Here is a 20,032-nt window from a genome sequence, read left to right on the forward strand (position 1 = left end):
CCATTATTTAATCCCAGAGGGATTGGATTATTTAGCAAAGCCCTTTGAACACACCTGGACCCACAGAATGACACAGAGCTTGACAAACCAGTTAGAAACCCACAGGAGGATAAAAGGCAGGGGTTACTACACTTACTACACTTAGTTTTTGTTTGAACAAAAGTATGCAGCCTTTAACCTAATCCTCATTGTTAAGTCATAAAACTGTATAACTTAAAACAATTTCAGTGGTTCAGGATTTTATGAATATGCTGTCAAAAATTCAGGAAATCAGCTCAAACGTTTTTTTCTTCTGAATCTTGTACAGGAAAATGTCACAGCAGAGCACATGGGTGGGCAGGGTGTGCAGGAAGTTAGTCGCAACTTGCATCTAAAATAGGAAGAGATGTAAGAGCCTGGGGCTGTGCAAGGTTGTTTCCTCCTTTATACCTAGTCACACATTACCGGAACCTTGTACTGTCAAGATAAGCAATCTCTTATGTAGGTGCGTATTCTTCTTTTTCTCTTTTAAGGTATTGTGGAATAAGTAACAATGGCTAATGTTCAGTTAAACCACAAAAAGAAATTTAAAGTGCTTTCAGGAAGTCACTTCATTTCCTGTTTCTTTGCATCATGGTGAAATTTAACAGCAGCATCTTCATTTATAAAATGTTTCTAATTCTCAATTTAAGGATATTAATTCACTCTCTTGTTTTTACACATTTCAAAGATCAGAATGTGTATTTTTAGATTAACTTTTGATCCCTGCTTACTTTCACAAACAGTATTGATGATGCCAGAAGCTTTTCTGCGAGTGTTAGTGGTGGCTCTGGGTCTCCTGGTGTGTCCACAGGACGATCCCGGGGTTGAAGAATGGGAAGACATCGTCACCACGAGTAATCAAAAGCCTGAAGAGAGGCTACTGAGAGGAGACGAGGAACTAAACCAAGTAAAGTCATCTGTCAGCAACAAAGGGCCTCAGGATGGTTTAGATGACTTTCCTGAAGAAGAGCAGCGTAAGTCTGATCAGCATCCTGCTGAGAAAGATAAGATGTTAGACTTAAAAATCACTGAACAAGAATCAGAAGAGGACAACGCTGATCACAGTTTACCAGAGGGACAGTTCACTAATAAACCAGGCTCAAGTCTGTCAGAAAAACATGACAGTGAACTTGAGACTGATATGAAAACTTCCCAAATCACCCATGTGCAAAGTGGAAAAGACATCCTGACTGAGAGCTCGGCTGAAGAGCCTGGAAGACCACAGGATAAAGACAGGAAGCCTAAAGAGGTAGAAACGTCCCAGCAACAAGATTCACCTCCTTCACATGTTGACACCAAGACAACAGAAAATGAGACTTCAGAGAAGGCAGCTTCAGGGTGGGAGAGGGATTACCTCTGGTACATTTGGAACACATTCTCTGTCCTTTCCATGATCCGCTTCTTTAGGAAATACCTGACCAGAAATTCCCACACGAACATAAAGGGAACCAGGTCCCTCCCCATGATCTGTACTGCTGCTGAGGTGTCGCTGCCTGACGTGAAAACTCTGTTGCAGTTTCATGCTAAATGTGTTCAAGTCTCATCAGAGAAGAAATGGAGGGAGGATGAATTTTTGGAAGGATTCGCAAATGACCTCTTAGATGCCATGAAGACCATCTGTGATAAAGATGGCAGTATGGTGATTGAGGGCGTCCAGATGGTGAATACATGTGACATCATCGTTCATTTTACTCCACCTGAGCCTTACAGGTTTCAGTGTCTGCTCTGGAACAATAGGGCAAGTGATCTGCTGTTGGAAATGCAAGTTTGTGGTCAAATCAAACTTGTGGAACATGAGAAAATCCAAAATGACTGCCCCTGTCAGTCCTCTGATGCAGACGATGATATGGTTTGCCTGCTGCATTGTGAAACTGAGAAAGTAAAGGCAAAAACAGCTGATGCTTGTGATGGCCCTCTGTGTTCTAAGAACACACCATTCCTGTCAAAATCACAGGTTACCAGATGGTTTCAGAGCACTATCAGACAAGCATGGGCACTGATTTCACATAAGTACGAGTTTGAGCTCAACATTCGCTACATTGAGGGTCCAGGTGCTCTGGTCATTCGATTCAGATCGGGGAAGATGATTAGCTTCAGTATGAACCCAGTGGTTAAATATCACACTGATGCCCATTTCTTTATTTCCCCCTGGTCCTCCAAGGAATTTGATACTTTTTGGACACTCTCACTGACCAGCTATGAAAAGCAGCTTTTAGAATATCTCAGTAAACGCCTCCCTGAAAACTCCTGCCACAATCAAACTCTTGAAATTGCACTTTTCCTTCACAAGAGACAGATGGCATTTTCAGGAAGTACGGCACTGAAGGATTTTCACTTCAAAACTGCACTAATGCACCTGCTTCTGAGCACAAAACCATCACAGTGGGAAGAAAAATGTGTGGTTTCCAGGCTACGAGACCTGCTGGTGTTCTTGGAGAGAAGCCTTGAGAAGAAGCTGCTGAACCATGTTCTTATAGGAAATCCTTTAACTGAAGTTATTGGAGTTTCCAGGGAGTTCACCAAAGCAAAGATGGTGAATCTTTTTCATCCCCTTGTGGTGCATAACTGTATATACAAAAATGCTGTCATGCATTTCCAGGAGATGCTTAGAAATGCACACATGCTGATTCATGATTATGTCGTTCAATGCTGCAACATTCCCAGCTCTTCCACTTAAAAAAAAAACAAAAATCTGTAGTTTTGATTTAAGTATTTTCTTTAAAATAATTTATATGGCAAACATTCAAGTTGTGGTCTGATCATGAGATAACGGCATACTGATCCAATAAAGGAGTCCCCCAAACTGAAGCAATTAATTTATTGTAAAATTCTGATTACATCTTAGCCACGGACATGGTCGTGGATTCCGTATGCTCTTCCATATGCGGATCCTCCAAGCTGACCTTTTCAGCATGTGTGGTTTTCATCTGAGGGTCTGCTTCCTGATATTCATCTTCACTGCTAAAGTCAACCTTCCAAGGGTGACTGGAGATTATATCCTCGGATGCAGCTGAAATGAAAAATGTTGAATTCCAAACTTTTATTTGCTCAGAAATAAATAATCACTTTGGATTTGTACTGGATTTGTTGAACTGTAAAAATGAGTCTTGTGCCACACAGAGGGTTGTGTCAACTATTGCATTTATAAACAGTTAAAGCTGCATCTTCCTTCCGTTATGTGGAAATGAAACCATGTGTGAACTTACTCTTTGGTTTTGCTGATGAACATGTTGATTCACAGCATTTGCAAACAGAGTCTTTACCGTACAGCTCCTTCCACCTAAAGCATGAACATTATCAAGTTAAATCAGGTCATTGTGTACACACATGCAACACCCAAAAAAGTTTGCCTCAGGCATGTTTTAGCATGTCTCAACTCACTTGTGGGTTGCATGATCATAATTGCAGGCCTTTGAGCTTTCACTTGGAGTAAGTGGCCCCACAGACATCTTGCAGTGCATGTAGAATCGCTTAGTAGAATTTTAGTGTTTACATAAATATCCCGTTTGACAGCATGTAGCTCTTTAATTGTTGGCTTACCTGTGGCGAGGTAGAAGAACTGTCCTTGAAAATGAAAGCACCCACACTGAATTTCTGGACCATCTTTGAGTCACCAGCAAGGAATTTTGACTGCATCGACAGCTTGCCATCAATCATACAGCTAAATTTAGAGCCAAAATAAGTGTTTATTCAAAGGAAATGTAACTCAAAACAGCAGTACTGCTACAGTTCAAATACTACCCTTGATTGGCAATGACTGTGTAGTTAGGGTGTGAGTAGGGGTCTTTGGAAGCAGTCACAAAGCAATTATTGATGTACATCCTCTTATCCCCAGAACTTGTGCTTCTGTCAGGTCCGCTGGCCTCAAAATACATTGGATGGCCCAAGCTGTAGCTTATGAAGCCGGAGATTTCATTCCCTGATGCTGCAGCAGGACGACAAAAGAAACAAAACAGTTAAACTAAGACTGCTGCAGAACATTTGACAAGTTCACGCAGTGCATAGCAAACAAGTTTAAGAAATGTTTGTGGGATCAGGCAATCTTCTGAGTAATATGAATTCCTGAGAATAATTGTCCATGTTTGTTGTGATGTACTTAACATAAAACAGCCGTTGTGGTTGCATTAAATTAAATTTTGTGCAAACTAAAAGGTTGTCCTCATTGTTTTGTTTTTTTTTAAATCAGTTTCAAATGAGGCCACAAATTCCCTAAAAGGCAGTTAACAGCACCTCAGAAGCAGATGCAGTCCTTTGCTCAAATAGCTTATATTAAAAAGGGCTACTTTCCACTTTGTTGCATAATTCAGCCCAACAATACATTTCCTGTTCAGTGTTTTCCAAATTTCCAGCCGCATTAAATTAGGAAAATCTTTTCAGCTCGAGATATTATTTAAGGCCTTAGAATGTCTCTGATTCATCTGAACATTTCAGTCTTTTTTGGCTTAAAGGTGGCAGCTTTGATTGTCATTCAAAATGTTTGAAAGTGGATATGTTTCAAACCACATTTGAAAGTCATACCATCCTGAGGGGTAATGGTGAAACTGCCTTTTGTTTGGAGTGCTCTGTAAAGTGTTCCTCCCTGTAGTTTGGGATGGAAGCCAACTTTGTAGGAGTAAAACCACCTGCAGCAATTTAGAAAGAAAGAATGAAACAAAAAAAACAACATAATACACAAGTCAGACTAAAAACCAACACACAACAGGGATCAAAAATAGCATTCACCTGAAAATCTTCAGTAAATCTAAAAGACATATAAAGTCTTACCTGGGATATTTACATTGCAGAAGAATGTCAAATGGAATTTCTCTTAAAACTGTACTGGTTGGCTTGTAGTGGAATGTTATGCTGACAGACAAATAATTTGGAAAGCTCTGGAAAAGAAATATTCCTGTTTAGTTCCCAGCATTAACAAAAAAAAAAAACAAACAAAAAAAACTAACGAGTTTCAAATTAAGGAAACTTTGTTCTTTACCAACCTCTATTTTGAATCCACAGTCGGTTTTCAGAGAGTGCATTAGAAAGTAGTAATCCTTATTTCGATAGTTGACAGAACAAGTACCTAGTTTTAAATACTTGAATGCATCCTTAGATTTGAAGAACTCCCTTCTGACTCTTACATATATTCTGTCAAAATGACACAAGATTTCAACCAAGTCTGGTGTGTGTGTTGCTCCTTCGTCATCAGAAAAAGTGGGAGGAATTCCAAGTAACACTGTTTTGAGCCATTTGGGTACATCTCTAGCTCCTTTTTCTGGTTTCATATCAGCTTTGTGATCATTGGAAGGTGACACAGTGAGATATACAGGAAACTTCTTTGCTCCAGGAACCGAGGATCCATCATTTGATCTATACCAAGATTTAGATTTAGGAAGGTGAGCTTCTTCTTCTTCTTTATCTATCACAGTCTTCCCTCTCTCCCACTCTGATCCACAAGCAAGCAAACCAGAGCAGGCAGAAAAAAAGAACAGGAATACAAACCCATCATTTATTGGCACCATTCTCACTCCACCATATGCCTCTAGCAGAGGTTCACCTAGCTTTCCCACACTGCAATCAAGAAAGAACTGTTACAGCTGCAAAAGATGACAATCACAAACAACCAATGAGGTGGAAAAAAAAAAAAAAAAAAAAAGTAAAAAAATTGCTTTTTAATTTGTGACACAAATTAGTTATTTTATTACTTTAAAGTTAAGTCATTTTACATTGATTTTATAGTAGCCTCTTTAAATAATTGAACAACAACAAATTAGCCTATTCAATTAAAATTTTCAAAGGGGTTTATGTCTTTTATTCTGCAGTATTGCAGCAGAATGACATTTACCCACATCTTTTTTATTCACAAAATGAAACGCTTGACTGAGCCAAGATTTCAACTGCAACTTATTTATCGAATATAAAGATAAGATAAGATAAGAATCTTAATTTGTCATCTTATTAGATCTTATCTAAAAGAAAGTAATTGTATAGAGCCAATATAGCATTTATTCACCTATACATTATAATTAACTTAAAGCAGTAAATTAAAATGGGACAGTTTATTCTAAAACACATATTACTTTTTTAATAATTCCACTGAACGCCCTAATCAGTACAATTGATTACATGTAAATAAGTGGATACAGGGCAGGTTAGAAACATTAGTTATACACATTTTGGACATTTTGAAAACTTAATTAAATACTTGATGTAGTTGAAAAATAGATAAATAAATAAATAAATAAATCTATTTTTTATTTTTATTTATAAAGAACGGATGTTACGTTTCTTGTGACGCAATTCACAGGAAGTTCCAACACGTTACTCTTGGATGTACATTTTACGGTAGTTGAATGTTCCTTTTCGGCTCTTTCTGTAGAGTAACTGTTAAAAATATTATTTTGTTTGGTAGATTCTAATTATATTTATTAATAAATTGCCCAGTTTATTCTCTGCTTCTGTAATTTTTAACAGAATGCAATAACATCGTTTGTGTTTGCAGACTAGCTAACGAGTAAGCTAGCAGCTGAGCTTGTTTTGATTATTCGATACATCTTCGGTGTTTAGATTTAGCTTCAAATGCTAAAAAATAAACTCTTAGAAGATCCTTCACGTTACGGCCTGTTGAACTAGGAAGTTACTTTGGTTGTCAAAGGTCACAAAAAGTAAAGACATTAGTAATCGGAAACTCAAAATAGCACACCTGCTAACTGGTTAGACTACGCTAACGTCAAACGGCGGTCCTTAAGCTTTCGCGACCTTTGTCGGGACCCTCTGGTTTGTCCCGTGCCCCGAGTAGGAAACATCGGCGAGCTTAAAAAGCTCTCTGTTATTCGAATCCAATGCGTGGGATGATGGGAACTCAGAGCAGCCCTGTAAAGAGTTATGATTATCTCCTAAAATTTCTACTGGTGGGAGACAGCGATGTTGGAAAAGGTGAAATACTGGACAGTTTGCAAGATGGATCAGTAGAGTCTCCATATGCCTGCAGCAGTGGTAAGTATCTGCGTGTGTTTGCTTGTTAAATTGAGTTGGAAGCCTGGAGTATGGCTTACTCTCTGTGGATTATTTTTACCTGTAGGGATCGATTACAAGACCACCACTATACTGCTGGATGGAAGAAGAGTAAAATTAGAATTATGGTAAGCTTTTATAACAGTATTGCACAATGCACTCGTGTTTACAGTGACGACCAGCCCTAAAGAAAACTTGTAAGGATTATTTATGTGCTTGTGCGTCTATCACAGGGACACGTCAGGACAAGGCAGATTTTGCACCATCTTCAGGTCTTACTCTCGTGGGGCACAGGTAATGTGTACTGCCATTGTTTCCCTTTTATATTAGAAATCTGTATTTAAAGTCTGGGCTAGAGGTGTGAATCTTTACTGATTTCAAAATTGGATTTGATTAAGATTTACATGCTAATGGTTTGATTAATCTACACTACCAGCCAAACGTTTGGACACACTTCTCAATTAAATCTAATACATAAGTGTTTCCAAACATGTGGCTGGTAGTGTAGATTTGCATAATGAATGTACTATAAAACCAAAACAGCTCTCTGGTGTATTACAGCTGTCCTTATTTACAAAAAAAAAAAAAAGAAGTTACACAGCAGTGTAAAAATTGGACCAAAAATTTGTGGTGTGTGGCAAATTTTTTTCTTGGTTGCACTGGTGTGCGTAACATTTTGCAGGTCTAGGTGTAGGACTCACCTACACCTAGACCCCCACCCCTCCACCCAAACAAAAAAAGGCAGTCTGGGTATTCAGTGTTAATTCCTCCCTTAACTGAGCACAGGGAAGAATAACATCCTGATTTAAAAAAAAAAACAGAAGAGGTGGTTCTTCTCCTTGAATTGGCTCTAGTCCACAGTTGTACGCCATATTGTGTGTTGGTTTGAATCCAGTACAACAAAGAACAACACAGACATGTAATTATCATTTCAAGATGGAGGAAAATTGGCCTAAAGAGTGTTTGAAGAAAATGTATTTGTAAAAAAAAAAAAAAAAATATATATATATATATATATATATATGAGGCAACAGTTAAAATGGATTCAAAAGTGTTGAGAGCAACACCGAAAATTTGGTTGCACATCAACTTTTTTGCTGGTGCACCCAAAATAAAAAGGCGCACTAGTGCAAAAAGTTAGTCTAGCGCCCTGAGTAGTTTCTGTATAGTCACTTATACACCAGCTCCAAGGTTATCCACATGTGCTAAAACCCAGAATTTTCTACCAGTGAAAAAGGTCATTAGCTATTAAAGCTAATACTGCTTTTTATTTATTTATTTTTTTGCTATCTAGTCAGGCTAGCTGTGTTCTATGAGGTTGCAAAGGTTAAGTCAGGATGGAAAGTTCTGCTGTGATTGCTCATATTATTTCTTTACAAGGTAGACTTCACAATTTTACTCATTTCCATCTTATCAAGCTGCTTATTTATAACAGGGCTACTCAGTGGAGACTTACGAAGGCCACAGTCCTGCAGTATTTAAATGTATCCCTACTTCAACACACCTGACTCAAATGAATGAGTCATTGTGCAAAACTAAGTTGTTGGATCCATTAAATTTATCTAAAACATTGAAAAGCTGCAGGACTGCCGCCCTCTCGTATGACCAAAATGAGTAGCTCTGCTTTATAAGTTCATCAAATGTGCCTACAAGTTTGCTTTAACAGTCTTTTTTTTTTTCTTTTGTGGTCAGTCACTGTTGATCATGTCTAAGAAGGTCATATGTGAATATGTTTACTTCACAGGGCATCCTGCTTGTGTATGACATCACCAACGGCTGGTCGTTTGATGGGATTGACCGTTGGATACGAGAAATTGACGAGGTAATCCCCCTTCAACCCCTTTCTGTTGCACAAAGACAATAGCATGTACACGTCGATGAGGAGATTATCTTGTTTCATGTTATTACAGCCCTGGGAAAGGTCATCATCTTGTTCTAGGTTTATTATAAATAGAGTTAATCTAGTAAATTTGCATTTTCAAGAAGCAAATTAGAGTTTAATAGCCTAATATTATCGCATTATGATATTATTTCCATCAGCATGCTCCAGGTGTGCCCAGGATCCTTGTGGGAAACAGACTTCACTTGGCCTTCAAGCGGCAGGTGCCAACGGAGCAAGCGAGGGCTTACGCAGAGAAGAACAGCATGACCTTCTTTGAGGTCAGCCCTCTTTGCAACTTCAACGTCATCGAGTCGTTCACAGAGCTGTCACGCATTGTGCTGATGAGGCATGGGATGGAGAAATTCTGGAGGCCCAACAGAGGTAACCCTGCTAATTCATTTTATTTCCCACAAACTAGGTCTAATAAGGAATGAGTGTGTTTTTTCCTGTCACACAAACAAAATTATTATTCTAAAAAAAGGAAAATGTTTCAAAGATTTAGTTTGTTCCTAGTTTAATTGTAGTTAAGATAGTTAGATTATAAATTAAAATATAAATAAATTGAATGAGGAAATTATTGAAATTAATAAAAAATGGCACCAAGACAACTTATCAGATGTCTAAAGTTCAGAAATAACTTTACTTTGAAAAGTATTAGCTTGTTTTAAATTATTCAGCATTAAAACAAAATTAAACTAAACAGAAAGAAGTTGGGATACAGTAAACAAATGTTTTCAAATAGTGCAAGTTCAAAAAAGATAAAAGAAAAAAACCTCAAATGGTTCATTGGTAACAGACTAGTAATTTGATCGTGAACACACACACAACTTTCCAGCCAGGCTTTCTTTCACAAGTAAACCCTGTAAGATAGTTTGAGGAAATAGTTTAATATGTGAAAAGTGAAATTAATCAGCATAAAGAAAAAAAAATTCAAACAGGAATCAGGTAGGGCTGGTATGATCATGCTTAATGATCGCAATAAATGTCTGGTCCATCAGCTGTAAGCCCATTTACTCGATCAGACATGGCGGAAATGCACGTGAAAACAGCCAGTGAGAGTCGACCTTTTTCTGCTCCACCTCCATATGCTGCTGGAGAAGTTGAAGCTAGGCAAGCAGAATGACCGAACGTGGTGGTGAAGGCAGCAAAATAGATGCCAGACATGACATCAGAGTTATCCTCCAAAGACGAGGTCACGTCGGTTGTGTGGCGGAGGTTTGGATATCTCCAAAGAGACGTGGAGCAAATTAAACCAGTTTGCAAGGCATCTAAGTGATTGGTGCCCTCAAAATCCAGCAACTCAACAAATCGGTTTAATTATTTAAAGGAATAACACCGAAGTGATTATATGCAAAGCATTGAAATGCTAGCACACAGTCCACACAGCCTGTCAGTTTGACACAAAGTAGACCGAGCAGTTTAGCCACTACTAGCGGTGCAGCCACACGACCAAAACAGCAGCCAGTGGCCTCATCGTTTGCAGCTGTTACGCTGTATGTGCATCTTTCAAAGAGGAGCAAAAGTTTTGCTCGGGCACATGCTTTTACAAGTCATGCAGACAGACGGACAGATGTTAGTGCATGGTAGCGTGTTCAAAAACATGTTACTGTCAAAAACATTCTGCTACTACTGTGTGCAGTAGTAGCAGAAAAGTAGAACTAACTAAAATGAACTAATCTCTAATTGTTTTAGTTTTCAGTACAAATGATTTAAAACTGACAGTATTTAAAAAAAAATCATCAACAAAATTGATATCGGTCAATATATTTAAAAAAAAATGTATCGTAATCTTTTTTTTTTTTTTTTTTTGCCATGTCGCCCAGCCCTAGGATCAGGATAAAGCATATAATTTCTAAACTTAATTAGAAATATTTAAATTTGCTGTCTATCAGGTGTATACGTATATTATATATCTATTCCACATGTTAGAAAGCTTAAGTTGAAATATTTTATAAGAGCATAAATCTGCTGAGGTTTAAGCTTGTTTACTACAGTTCATTAGTTCAAGGAAAAGGTTCAGGTACCAAAAGTACTGTATTTGTCTCACAACCCTTTGTTCTTTGTTACGTAGTCTTCAGCCTCCAAGACCTGTGCTGCCGTTCCATCGTTTCCTGCACACCAGTGCACCTCATCGACAAACTACCACTTCCCGTGGCCATCAAATCCCACCTTAAATCTTTTTCTATGGCTAACGGGATGAATGCTGTCATGATGCACGGACGCTCTTACTCGGTGGCTAACAGCACGGCATCTGGTGGAAGCAGCAGTGGAAGCAAAGCTAACAGTCTCAGACGCTCAAAATCCTTCAGGCCTCCACAGAGTCCTCCAAAATACTCATCATCCTCCTCCAAGGGGAACTGTAAGATTTCATAGTGACAGAGTGGACTTGTTCTTGTCTCCATGGGGCCGGTATTAAAGGCATTGTTGCTTCAAGAGATCACACAGCTAGAGGAGAGCATGGAGAGCTGCTAGCAACCTTCATCACTGATGAACATAGCTGTGAACTATGATCTTTGGGAACTGACTGGGACAGTTGGGTTGGTTTCTGTTGTCTTTGCTCCTGCTGGTGCCATCTTGTGGATGTTTGTTAACCTGTACCCCTTACTACAGAGGCTCACTGTGACCGAGTAGAACAAGATTTCCTTGGGACCAACTGATGTGAATTGAGGATTACCACTCACCCATTAACACTACAAACGTCTTGCTTTTATGTGGAAGAGGATTTATAGGTATTTAAACTGGACTTGAAGTTGTAAATATACTGTTTGGTGATAGTTGTGGGGAGTTTTCGAATGCTTGTTTTTGTCTTGAATGTGTTGGGAGACGTTCTTTTGATGTTCTTTTTTTACAGCAGAAAATTACCTGTGCAACCTCGAGAGTGCTTTGCTGTTTATTTTAAAACTCAGCGTTTCCTGAGTATTGATTAAAACTGGTCTTAGTTGAGTTTGATGGGAGGAGCAGCTGTTTTCCAGATAGACTGGAACTAATGAAAGATTCACGAGCAATTTATGGGAAAACATTTTTAGACTGTGAGCCAAAAAGGCAAATCAAATTTTTCTTGTTTTCAAGCCCAACCCTTCATCTCCATTATGTTTTTATGCCTCTAGATCCTATCCCATTTGATGCATCACTTCTTTAACTGGCTAAAATCACTATCATGATTCATTTTAATCTTGGCAAATGAAGAATTTGCTTTGGAGCCGATGAGAAAACTGAGCATTTTTTGCTCACATGGATATGAATTTATAAACTCACAGGATGTTGGTTAGAGAAACTTCATTTTTTTAAATCATAGTTGCGTTTTACTGGATGTTTTATGTATATGCTATGTATTTATGAATGTAAAACGATATCCATTTGCTTATTTTCTGCAGCTATGTGGTAACGTGTGCGATTGTGAACATCTGAAGGGAAAAGCTGTGGCGTACTTAATTTCATTCAGCATCACTGCTTGTTTGAGTATTTGTTCTTCTGCTCAGTGTACTTTCCAGCCTGTGTGTAGAGTAGGAACAGTTACAGTGGCTGTTTACCATGGAAGATGTATTATGGACAAAGTGTTTTAATCAAAACGGATTATATTTTAAAAATCAAATAAGCAACACATTTGTTATTCTAATATGAATTTTAGTTTTCCTTCCACCACCGATGTGCTGTGCTCAGCATCTTCAGTGTCATGGGTCTGTGTGTGTGTAATAAGGTCATCCAGGGCATAGAGAATGGGTGCATGTTTCTCTTTTATGTTGTACTGAGACCAGAACAATAAACTACCAGAAACTCTTGAGTGAACATTTAAAGCACAATATGTAAACGTTTCTTAATGATTATTTCAAGGTTTAACATTAATATTTTTGCCTCCATCAAAGGCAGTGCTCCATCAAAATAAAGGGTAAAAGCCAAAGCTGGATTTTAAGTTTTCTTGAACTTGTTCCACAGTGTAATATTTTTCATTCTAACATTGATTGGTGATGCTGTGAGAATTGTGGGACTCCTTTCTTCCCCCTTTCCTTTGTCCACCTCTGAGCTGTGGGTGCTTAAGTGCATTAAAACCCGTGGGAGGAGGAAGGGAGGGGGGGTGCTGAATTGATTATCTGCTCTCTCGGTATTGGTTAATTTGGGGGGGTAACCGGGACGCATGAATGCAGCGCGGTCAGAAGTCATCCAAAGGTTGCGGGGTCACTGCCAATGAAAGGACGAGGGGAGCTGCTTCTCATCGCCTTCCGAGCCTGGTCGGCTCAAAGATGAGTCACACACTGTTGAAAATGTGGCGCTTTACGTCTTCCCACCTGGCCGTGGCATCTCTGAGCTGCACGTGAATGAGGGCCGGTGATAAATTGACCCATGTCTAGACAAGAAGGGCGCAAACAGCGTGTTTGTGTGGGACGTGATGCGACACGCCCCGTGTTTGGTTTTCATGCTTTTTCTGTCCTGCGCCTTGGGCAGCTATAAACATTTTGGCTCTCTTGATTTGTGCACAAAAAAATAAAGGTTTACAAATATCTGACTTGCATGAAAATATTTTAATTTATTCATTTAAACGGACCTTTTTCTGAATGGCGCGATTTGGACGCATTTCTTGTTGGATTTCTCACCGGAATGTGTAGCTCTGTGCGCACGATGGTGAAGACAGCTTGCAACCAAGGCCACACGTTTTCTTTGATGTTTTTACAATGTTTGTCCAGTTGCGTAGCGCATGGTGCTGCTTCATAAAAGTTTCAGACACAGGACGACCAGGGGGGCGGTCAGAGGGGGCTGCCCTTTCCACCTCCATTCACACCCTGAAAGGCTGCTGTGCGTCCTTCACTCTCATTGTGCACTTTTCGCTCGTTTCTCTCGCGTTTACTGGAGGTTGATTTTGCTCATTGTTGCATAACTTGTGATAATCGAAGGGAATATTTTACACAGCCAATTACGGTGTCTTATCTGACCACCGGAGTTAACATTGTTCATTAAACGTGCAGCGCACCGGGACTAATCTTAATCGTTCGGAATACAACTTTTTTTTTTCTTCTGCGCACAATTTTCCTTCACTTTACGCGTAAAACGGTCTACTTTATTCGAAAATTAACCATAATCGTCTTTCTTTTCTTAAAACCCCAAAGGAGGGATGGGAATCTTTGGTGGGCGCCTGATACAAAGGAGCAACAATGTGTAAAATCTCTCTACAACCTTGGGAAGAAAGACATTCAAAGGACACAGATTGGCATAACGCACCGAGCTCAAATAAACTACAAACAGGATGGATTCGTGCGTGTTTCTTGGTGATCTTGGTGTGCGATATTCTCGAATTTTCTTTGTGTGCAAGTGTGGCAGGGTCCAAAGTTGAACATGAGGGGTTTTGTCCAAATAAGCTTAATGCCAATCTTTGGGTTGATGCGCAGAGCACCTGCGAGAGGGAATGTAGTATCGATGAGGTGAGGTCATTTGTTTATATTCATTTCAACATTAGAAATAAAATAAACAGTCAAAATATGTTCATTTTGAGTTTTTTTTTTAAAAAGTAGGAATTACAACTAATTAAAATATTCTGTGTTCAGGACTGTGCTGACTTTGAAAAATGCTGCACAAATGTGTGTGGCCTCAACAGTTGCGTTGCTGCACGTTTCTCTGATGGCACTCCAGCTCAGCCAGATGGAAAAGGTGGAGGGAAGGAAGGCGATGCCACCACTGCTACCTGTGAGGGCTTCATTTGCAGCCAGCAGGGAGCAACATGTGACATCTGGGACAGACAGCCTATCTGCAAGTGTCAGGACCGATGTGAAAAAGAGCCCAACTTCACCTGCGCATCAGATGGCCTCACCTATTTCAACCGCTGCTACATGGATGCAGAAGCCTGCATCCGGGGGGTGTCTTTAACGGTCATACCCTGCCGCTTCTACCTCGCTGGGCCCCATACCAGCCCACTGCCTCAAGACACTACAGCTTACCCCACCCCAACATCGTCCCAAGAGGATCCTATGCCCCCGACACTATACTCCAACCCTCATCACCAGTCTATCTATGTTGGAGGCACAGTCAGCTTCCACTGCGACGTAATTGGAGTCCCCAGACCTGATGTAACGTGGGAAAAGCAGAGTGATCGGCATGAACGTCTGGTCATGAGGCCAGACCAGATGTACGGCAACGTGGTTATCACCAACATTGGACAGCTGGTCATTTACAACGCCCAGGTGTGGGATACAGGCATCTACACCTGTATTGCGAGGAATTCTGTTGGAGTTCTTCGTGCAGACTATCCTTTATCTGTCATTCGTCGGGCTGATGATGATTTCTCTGAAGATCCTGAGATGCCCATGGGGCGTCCATTTTCACCAGCAGACTGTCTGGCTGAAGTCGACCTGAGAAAGTGCAGCGGAGAACGTCATGTTGACTGGTATTATGACAGCAAGTTGGGATCCTGCATGGCCTTCAACAATGGTGGATGTGATGACAGTCGCAACCGATTTGAGACTTATGAGGAGTGCAAAGCATCTTGCCAGAGAGAGGGGATGGGGATTTGCTCTCTGCCTGCTGTGCAGGGCCCCTGTAAAGCTTGGGAAGCCCGTTGGACCTGGAATTCCTTAATGAAACAATGCCAGGCCTTTGTTTATGGTGGCTGCCAAGGGAATGCCAACAACTTCCGAACCAAAAAGGAGTGTGAGGCAAACTGTCCACAACCTAAACGGAAGCCCTGCAGGACCTGTCGGATGAGGGGGAAAATGATGCCCAGCTTGTGCCGCAATGACTTTGCCATTGTGGGCAGGCTGACGGAATTGGTAGAGGATCTGGACTCTGGGTTAGCTCGCTTTAGCTTGGAAGAAGTCCTGAGGGATGAAAAGATGGGCCTGACTTTCTTCAATACAAAGCACCTTGAGGTGACCATCACCAAGATCGACTGGAGCTGCCCCTGCCCCAACATCACCGTGGAGGAAAACCCTTTGCTAGTGATGGGAATGGTGCAGGATGGAATGGCCGTTATTCAGTCAGACAGCTACGTCAAAGCCATAACTGAACGCAGACTCAAAAAGCTGCGCGATGCTCTGGATAAAAAGACATGTGAGTGATTATAAACTTCCTAGTACAGACTGGTTTAGCCATAAAGGGACATTGGTCACATCTACCTTTATAATAAGAAAAAAAAAGCACCAGAATGACCACAAATAAGCTGATATTTAATATGTGATTACAAAACACGCCCACAAGCATTTCAATCAAGTTATGAAAGCATTTTCATCTCAACACAGCCTGTTACATTCCACTCGAACCAGTACTTAAAATCTATATTTACACACACACAATTTATATATATGTATGTGTGTGTATATATAATGTGTGTGTGTGTGTGTCTGTGGAATGTGTTGTATGTGTTTGTATTTAACAATAAGACAGCAGCTAAACAAGAGATTCTTGTATGACTTGAGAAATGGGCACCTGCAGATCTTTGCTTCTAGTTTGTTTTGTTTTTGCTTCCTTAAATTAGTTGTTACATTTTAAGTGTTTTTATACAAATATTCTTATTTTATGTAATGTATGTTATGCAATATATATTCTCTCTTATCTCTGCAAAGCACTAAATTACTATAATAAAAATAATTCAAATAAAATAGAAAAATAATAGCTGGTAATTTTGAGGTAAAGAACAGAGGCAACATAAACTGTTTCAGAGCTTTTAACTCAGCTAAGCAATACAGAAAAAAATGAGTTGTTTCAGTGTGTTTCAGAGTATGGAAATAACATGACTTGTTTATGAATCTTAAAAATTTGGCCATATATCCAAGCTTAAATTAAGATGCTGAGGCCATGCAGCTCCAAAACCAGAGTGAATCCAGAAAAGGACTATCAGGATACCTCACACTAGGCTCTCCTTCCTGAACAGAAGACATTTATTGTTCGCTGGCATGTCCACCTACAAAAAAAAAAACAAAACAAAACATTACATAATTACATATCAGGAAACAAATGTACTCCCACAATGAAAGTGCAGAAGGTCAACAAGCCCACTAACTTACCATTTTCTCCAGGAATAAACCATATTTCTGTGCCAGAGAACTGAGGAGTGAGATATCCCTGAGTCCCCATTCTGGGTTCCTGCAAGATAAAGAAATAACTAAAGTTTTTTTTCATCATTTTTTGCTTGGCTTATTGCATTCTTTGCATGTAATATGTACTTAACTAATCTGTAAAAAACAACCTTGTGTATTTAAAGCTGTATTATAAAACAGATGCCACTTGGCCTCCCATTTATTTTCACAACTCAGTCCCTTACAAATATATAAAGTTATCATAAAACTCACTTCAACAAGGCATAAGTAATAAAAAATGGAGCTTTTTACCTCTGCCTTAGACTGTGGTCAAACTCTACATTGCTCCGAGGGGTGATCTGACCATTCACCGCATAAGGCTGAGAAGAACAAAACAACATGTCATGTGGAGTTTATGTTTATGGGGTAAAGTGTGCATGGTAATGACACGTTTTTTTATTTATTTTATATACTTACCCCATATGTCAAAAGAAGACCCTGTGGCTTCAACACTGCCCCGGCCCCTCTGAATAAACCCTGAAAAAAAGCAGCAGTGTCTTTAAGTACTAGAATCTCATCACAGGCAGTGGGGGTTGAATAACAGATGGTAACCACTGAAGCCTTTTACTCTATTTTATAGAATAAGGCCTCCAAGGTGGATATTGTACAAAAAACACTGTCTATTGCAATTACGTGAGGAGTTATGCATCTTAAAAGCTGTAGTATAAATACACTTGCACTGCATTACTTCCACATCATGTGACTTGAAAACTATTCAGCGAACATGAGTGAAACCAAACCAGGTCAGTTTCTAAAGGAGGAACTTTTTTTCTTTTTTACACAAGTGAAAACATTTTTAAAGCAACAAAACAGACTGTTATATACTTAGTTATGACCTCAAAGAGTACTGTGTAGCTGTCGTTTGTCCCTTTGTGACTCTTTATGCAAGTTATCAGACTGTGACCATTGAAGCCAGTTAGTCACACTGGTCCCCTTCAACAAATCTCTGATGATTTCCAGTGAAGAAACAAATACTTACGGAAGTGATAGAGACTTACTGTGAGACAAATAAAATATAACAACAATTTGTATTTTTTGCATGGCAGGACCATCTGATGAGATGGTCCCTGAATAAAAATAAGCTCAGGACCCATTAAGTGAGTTAATTTACTAAAAAGTGGCTTATAACAGAAATAATAATAACATAATATAATAATAATAACATAATAATATAATAATAATTTGCTAGTAACAGAGGGTACAATTCATCCATCTTCTTTTGTTTATCTGAGGTTGGGTAGCAGAGGCAACAGATCCAGGAGGGAAACACAGACAACCCAGCTACACTCTCACTAGAGGGTATATAATCCCTCTTGTTTGTTCTGGGTCTGCCCTGGTGTTTGCTCCCTGTTGGACATGCTGGAAAAACCCCCAAAGGGAGGTGACCAGGAGGTACCAAACCAGATGCCCAAACTTCCTCAGCTAACTCTAATTTGAGCTCCTTTGGGATCCTCAAGCTCCTCATTGCCTCCTTAGGCTGAGCCCTGTGTCCCTCTGGAGGAAACTTATTTCATCTGCATGTATCTGCAATCTTTTTCTTTCAGTCACTGCTCAAATCTTATGGCTACAGGTAGGCACTGGAAAAAAGAAAAAAAAAAAAAAGGACCGGTAAATTGAAAGCTTTGACTTTAGAACAAGGTTTGGTGCAACATCCTTAATACAGCTGTATGTCCATCTCTTGCTCCAACTTGCCATCACTCATGAGCTATAGAACCAAGATATAAGAATCACTGTATGAATGTGTGCACGAACGGATGAATGCAGTCCATTTACTATTTCCCATACTGAAGTTTAAAACCAGGGACAACTACGCAGTGTCCAAGGCTGCAGATGACGGAGGTGTAAGTATTTAAGAATAAAACAGCAACTTAATGAGTTTGGTGTGTCCTGGGTCAGGCACCATTTGTTCTTTTATATGGTGAAAATGCATCTCAAGGATTATGGAGTACGACCAATCTCAGACGGGGCAGATACTGCATAAGAGAGAAGTGAACAAGCCAACACAGGCCAGTCTAAACATTACACTTAATACATGGATTTTAGATTTGGATTGTTATCTTTTGGTCTAAACTGCTTTGTCTTTTGACAAGCAGTCCTTGGGTGTCACAATGAATAAAACCATTCTTTTCATTACTGACATACATGAAGCTGGCCTACCTCCGTACAAGCAAAAGGAGAAATATGGATCATGTTGATGTTGAGGACCAGGTCGAGACTCTCTGGATGGATCCATCCCCAGTGTTGGTACGGCAGAGAAGCATCCAGGTGGATGGCAGGCTTCACATTGTCCAGCTTGTAGTGAGCTCTATAAGCTTCTATACTGAGAATGGTAACAATAGGCTTTATTGTTAATACAGGTACCCTCAAACAAAACCCAGCTGACACACACTGATGGCCTTCATCAGCTCTTGTAATGGTTGTAGTGAACAAACATTAAACAGTATTTTAGGTGCTGATATTCTCATCACCTTTATTACAAAGATAGTAACAATTAGCTATCCGAGGTAGGATAGGTAATTATTCAATGTGTAGAAATGTTCACTGACACACAACCCGTGTTTACCTGGCAAGAGACTGGTGGTCATACTCGGAGGGTTGCCAGATTATATTCCGCAGAGCTTGTGCGAAATAAGTGACATGCTGCCCTGTACCGGACGATATCTCCAGTGCCTGCAGAGGTCTGCCGATGTTCACCGTCTGCCGGAGCACCGCCAAAATAGGCTCCTTATTTCTTTCTGCCGCGGCGGCGCTCAGCATCGTGCCAAGGCCTGGGTATAACTGCCGTGTTACACGGTACAGATTACGTAACCACTCCAGATAGCTGGGTTAAGATACAAACCACACTGAGTTACCAATGCTACCTTTAAATGTTTTTCGATAGATCACTGGTCACTTCCGCATTGTGTCTCGTGACTGATCTGTGAGCCAATGAGAACAAGGGGCGGGAACAAGCTCCTTGATATTTAAAGAAACAGAAGAGGAAAAAGAAAAAGAAAGAAATGAAAGACATTAAAAGTAAAAACACAATTTTTTTTTTTTATTTTATTGTGGGAAAACAGCGGTCAAGCGGTCACGTATTCTA

The 20,032-nt window shown here is 39.8% G+C and overlaps 5 protein-coding genes across 5 annotated transcripts; 3 read left to right on the forward strand and 2 right to left on the reverse strand.

Moving 5' to 3' along the window:
* The first annotated feature begins 387 nt into the window (after window positions 1-387).
* On the forward strand, window positions 388-3,568 carry LOC121639007 (inositol 1,4,5-trisphosphate receptor-interacting protein). Its single transcript, XM_041984155.1, has 2 exons — window positions 388-484; window positions 765-3,568. Exon 2 carries the CDS (start codon window positions 770-772, stop codon window positions 2,696-2,698), a length of 1,929 nt encoding a protein of 642 aa, XP_041840089.1. The 5' UTR covers window positions 388-484; window positions 765-769; the 3' UTR covers window positions 2,699-3,568.
* Window positions 2,856-5,338, reverse strand: zp3c (zona pellucida glycoprotein 3c). The gene is made up of 8 exons (XM_041982448.1): window positions 4,998-5,338; window positions 4,786-4,892; window positions 4,540-4,643; window positions 3,763-3,946; window positions 3,562-3,682; window positions 3,403-3,491; window positions 3,228-3,301; window positions 2,856-3,031 (listed from the first exon to the last, which is right to left on the reverse strand). Exons 1-8 carry the CDS (start codon window positions 5,280-5,282, stop codon window positions 2,856-2,858), a joined length of 1,140 nt encoding a protein of 379 aa, XP_041838382.1. The 5' UTR covers window positions 5,283-5,338.
* Window positions 5,339-6,304: 966 nt separating this feature from the next.
* LOC121639024 (ras-related protein Rab-40C-like) lies at window positions 6,305-12,791 on the forward strand. Its single transcript, XM_041984174.1, has 6 exons — window positions 6,305-6,993; window positions 7,079-7,139; window positions 7,245-7,305; window positions 8,756-8,833; window positions 9,052-9,274; window positions 10,965-12,791. Exons 1-6 carry the CDS (start codon window positions 6,840-6,842, stop codon window positions 11,264-11,266), a joined length of 879 nt encoding a protein of 292 aa, XP_041840108.1. The 5' UTR covers window positions 6,305-6,839; the 3' UTR covers window positions 11,267-12,791.
* Window positions 12,792-13,798: 1,007 nt separating this feature from the next.
* Window positions 13,799-15,944, forward strand: wfikkn1 (WAP, follistatin/kazal, immunoglobulin, kunitz and netrin domain containing 1). The gene is made up of 2 exons (XM_041984156.1): window positions 13,799-14,304; window positions 14,428-15,944. The coding sequence occupies exons 1-2, from the start codon at window positions 14,038-14,040 to the stop codon at window positions 15,931-15,933; spliced, it is 1,773 nt and encodes a 590-aa protein (XP_041840090.1). The 5' UTR covers window positions 13,799-14,037; the 3' UTR covers window positions 15,934-15,944.
* Window positions 15,945-16,020: 76 nt separating this feature from the next.
* mettl26 (methyltransferase like 26) lies at window positions 16,021-19,846 on the reverse strand. Its single transcript, XM_041984178.1, has 6 exons — window positions 19,514-19,846; window positions 19,108-19,270; window positions 17,368-17,427; window positions 17,203-17,270; window positions 16,879-16,957; window positions 16,021-16,775 (listed from the first exon to the last, which is right to left on the reverse strand). Exons 1-6 carry the CDS (start codon window positions 19,705-19,707, stop codon window positions 16,719-16,721), a joined length of 621 nt encoding a protein of 206 aa, XP_041840112.1. The 5' UTR covers window positions 19,708-19,846; the 3' UTR covers window positions 16,021-16,718.
* Between the last annotated feature and the right edge of the window lie 186 nt (window positions 19,847-20,032).

This window comes from Melanotaenia boesemani, chromosome 4 (assembly GCF_017639745.1).
Source record: "Melanotaenia boesemani isolate fMelBoe1 chromosome 4, fMelBoe1.pri, whole genome shotgun sequence".
Classification (NCBI taxonomy): domain Eukaryota; kingdom Metazoa; phylum Chordata; class Actinopteri; order Atheriniformes; family Melanotaeniidae; genus Melanotaenia; species Melanotaenia boesemani.

Excerpts from the sequence above, each read along its gene's own strand:
- wfikkn1 (XM_041984156.1), top strand. The coding sequence starts at position 14,038 with ATGTGTAAAATCTCTCTACAACCTTGGGAAGAAAGACATTCAAAGGAC. Across the intron at positions 14,305-14,427 it reads GGGAATGTAGTATCGATGAG|GACTGTGCTGACTTTGAAAA; the intron begins GTGAGGTCATTT and ends TTCTGTGTTCAG.
- LOC121639007 (XM_041984155.1), top strand. The coding sequence starts at position 770 with ATGATGCCAGAAGCTTTTCTGCGAGTGTTAGTGGTGGCTCTGGGTCTC.
- mettl26 (XM_041984178.1), bottom strand. The coding sequence starts at position 19,707 with ATGCTGAGCGCCGCCGCGGCAGAAAGAAATAAGGAGCCTATTTTGGCG. Across the intron at positions 17,271-17,367 it reads GTCTTCTTTTGACATATGGG|CCTTATGCGGTGAATGGTCA; the intron begins GTAAGTATATAA and ends TGTTCTTCTCAG. Across the intron at positions 16,958-17,202 it reads GACCACAGTCTAAGGCAGAG|GAACCCAGAATGGGGACTCA; the intron begins GTAAAAAGCTCC and ends TTTATCTTGCAG.
- LOC121639024 (XM_041984174.1), top strand. The coding sequence starts at position 6,840 with ATGCGTGGGATGATGGGAACTCAGAGCAGCCCTGTAAAGAGTTATGAT. Across the intron at positions 6,994-7,078 it reads TCCATATGCCTGCAGCAGTG|GGATCGATTACAAGACCACC; the intron begins GTAAGTATCTGC and ends TTTTACCTGTAG. Across the intron at positions 7,306-8,755 it reads CTTACTCTCGTGGGGCACAG|GGCATCCTGCTTGTGTATGA; the intron begins GTAATGTGTACT and ends TTTACTTCACAG.
- zp3c (XM_041982448.1), bottom strand. The coding sequence starts at position 5,282 with ATGAAACCAGAAAAAGGAGCTAGAGATGTACCCAAATGGCTCAAAACA. Across the intron at positions 4,893-4,997 it reads ACTGTGGATTCAAAATAGAG|AGCTTTCCAAATTATTTGTC; the intron begins GTTGGTAAAGAA and ends TTTCTTTTCCAG. Across the intron at positions 3,032-3,227 it reads TTCATCAGCAAAACCAAAGA|CTGCATCCGAGGATATAATC; the intron begins GTAAGTTCACAC and ends TTTTCATTTCAG.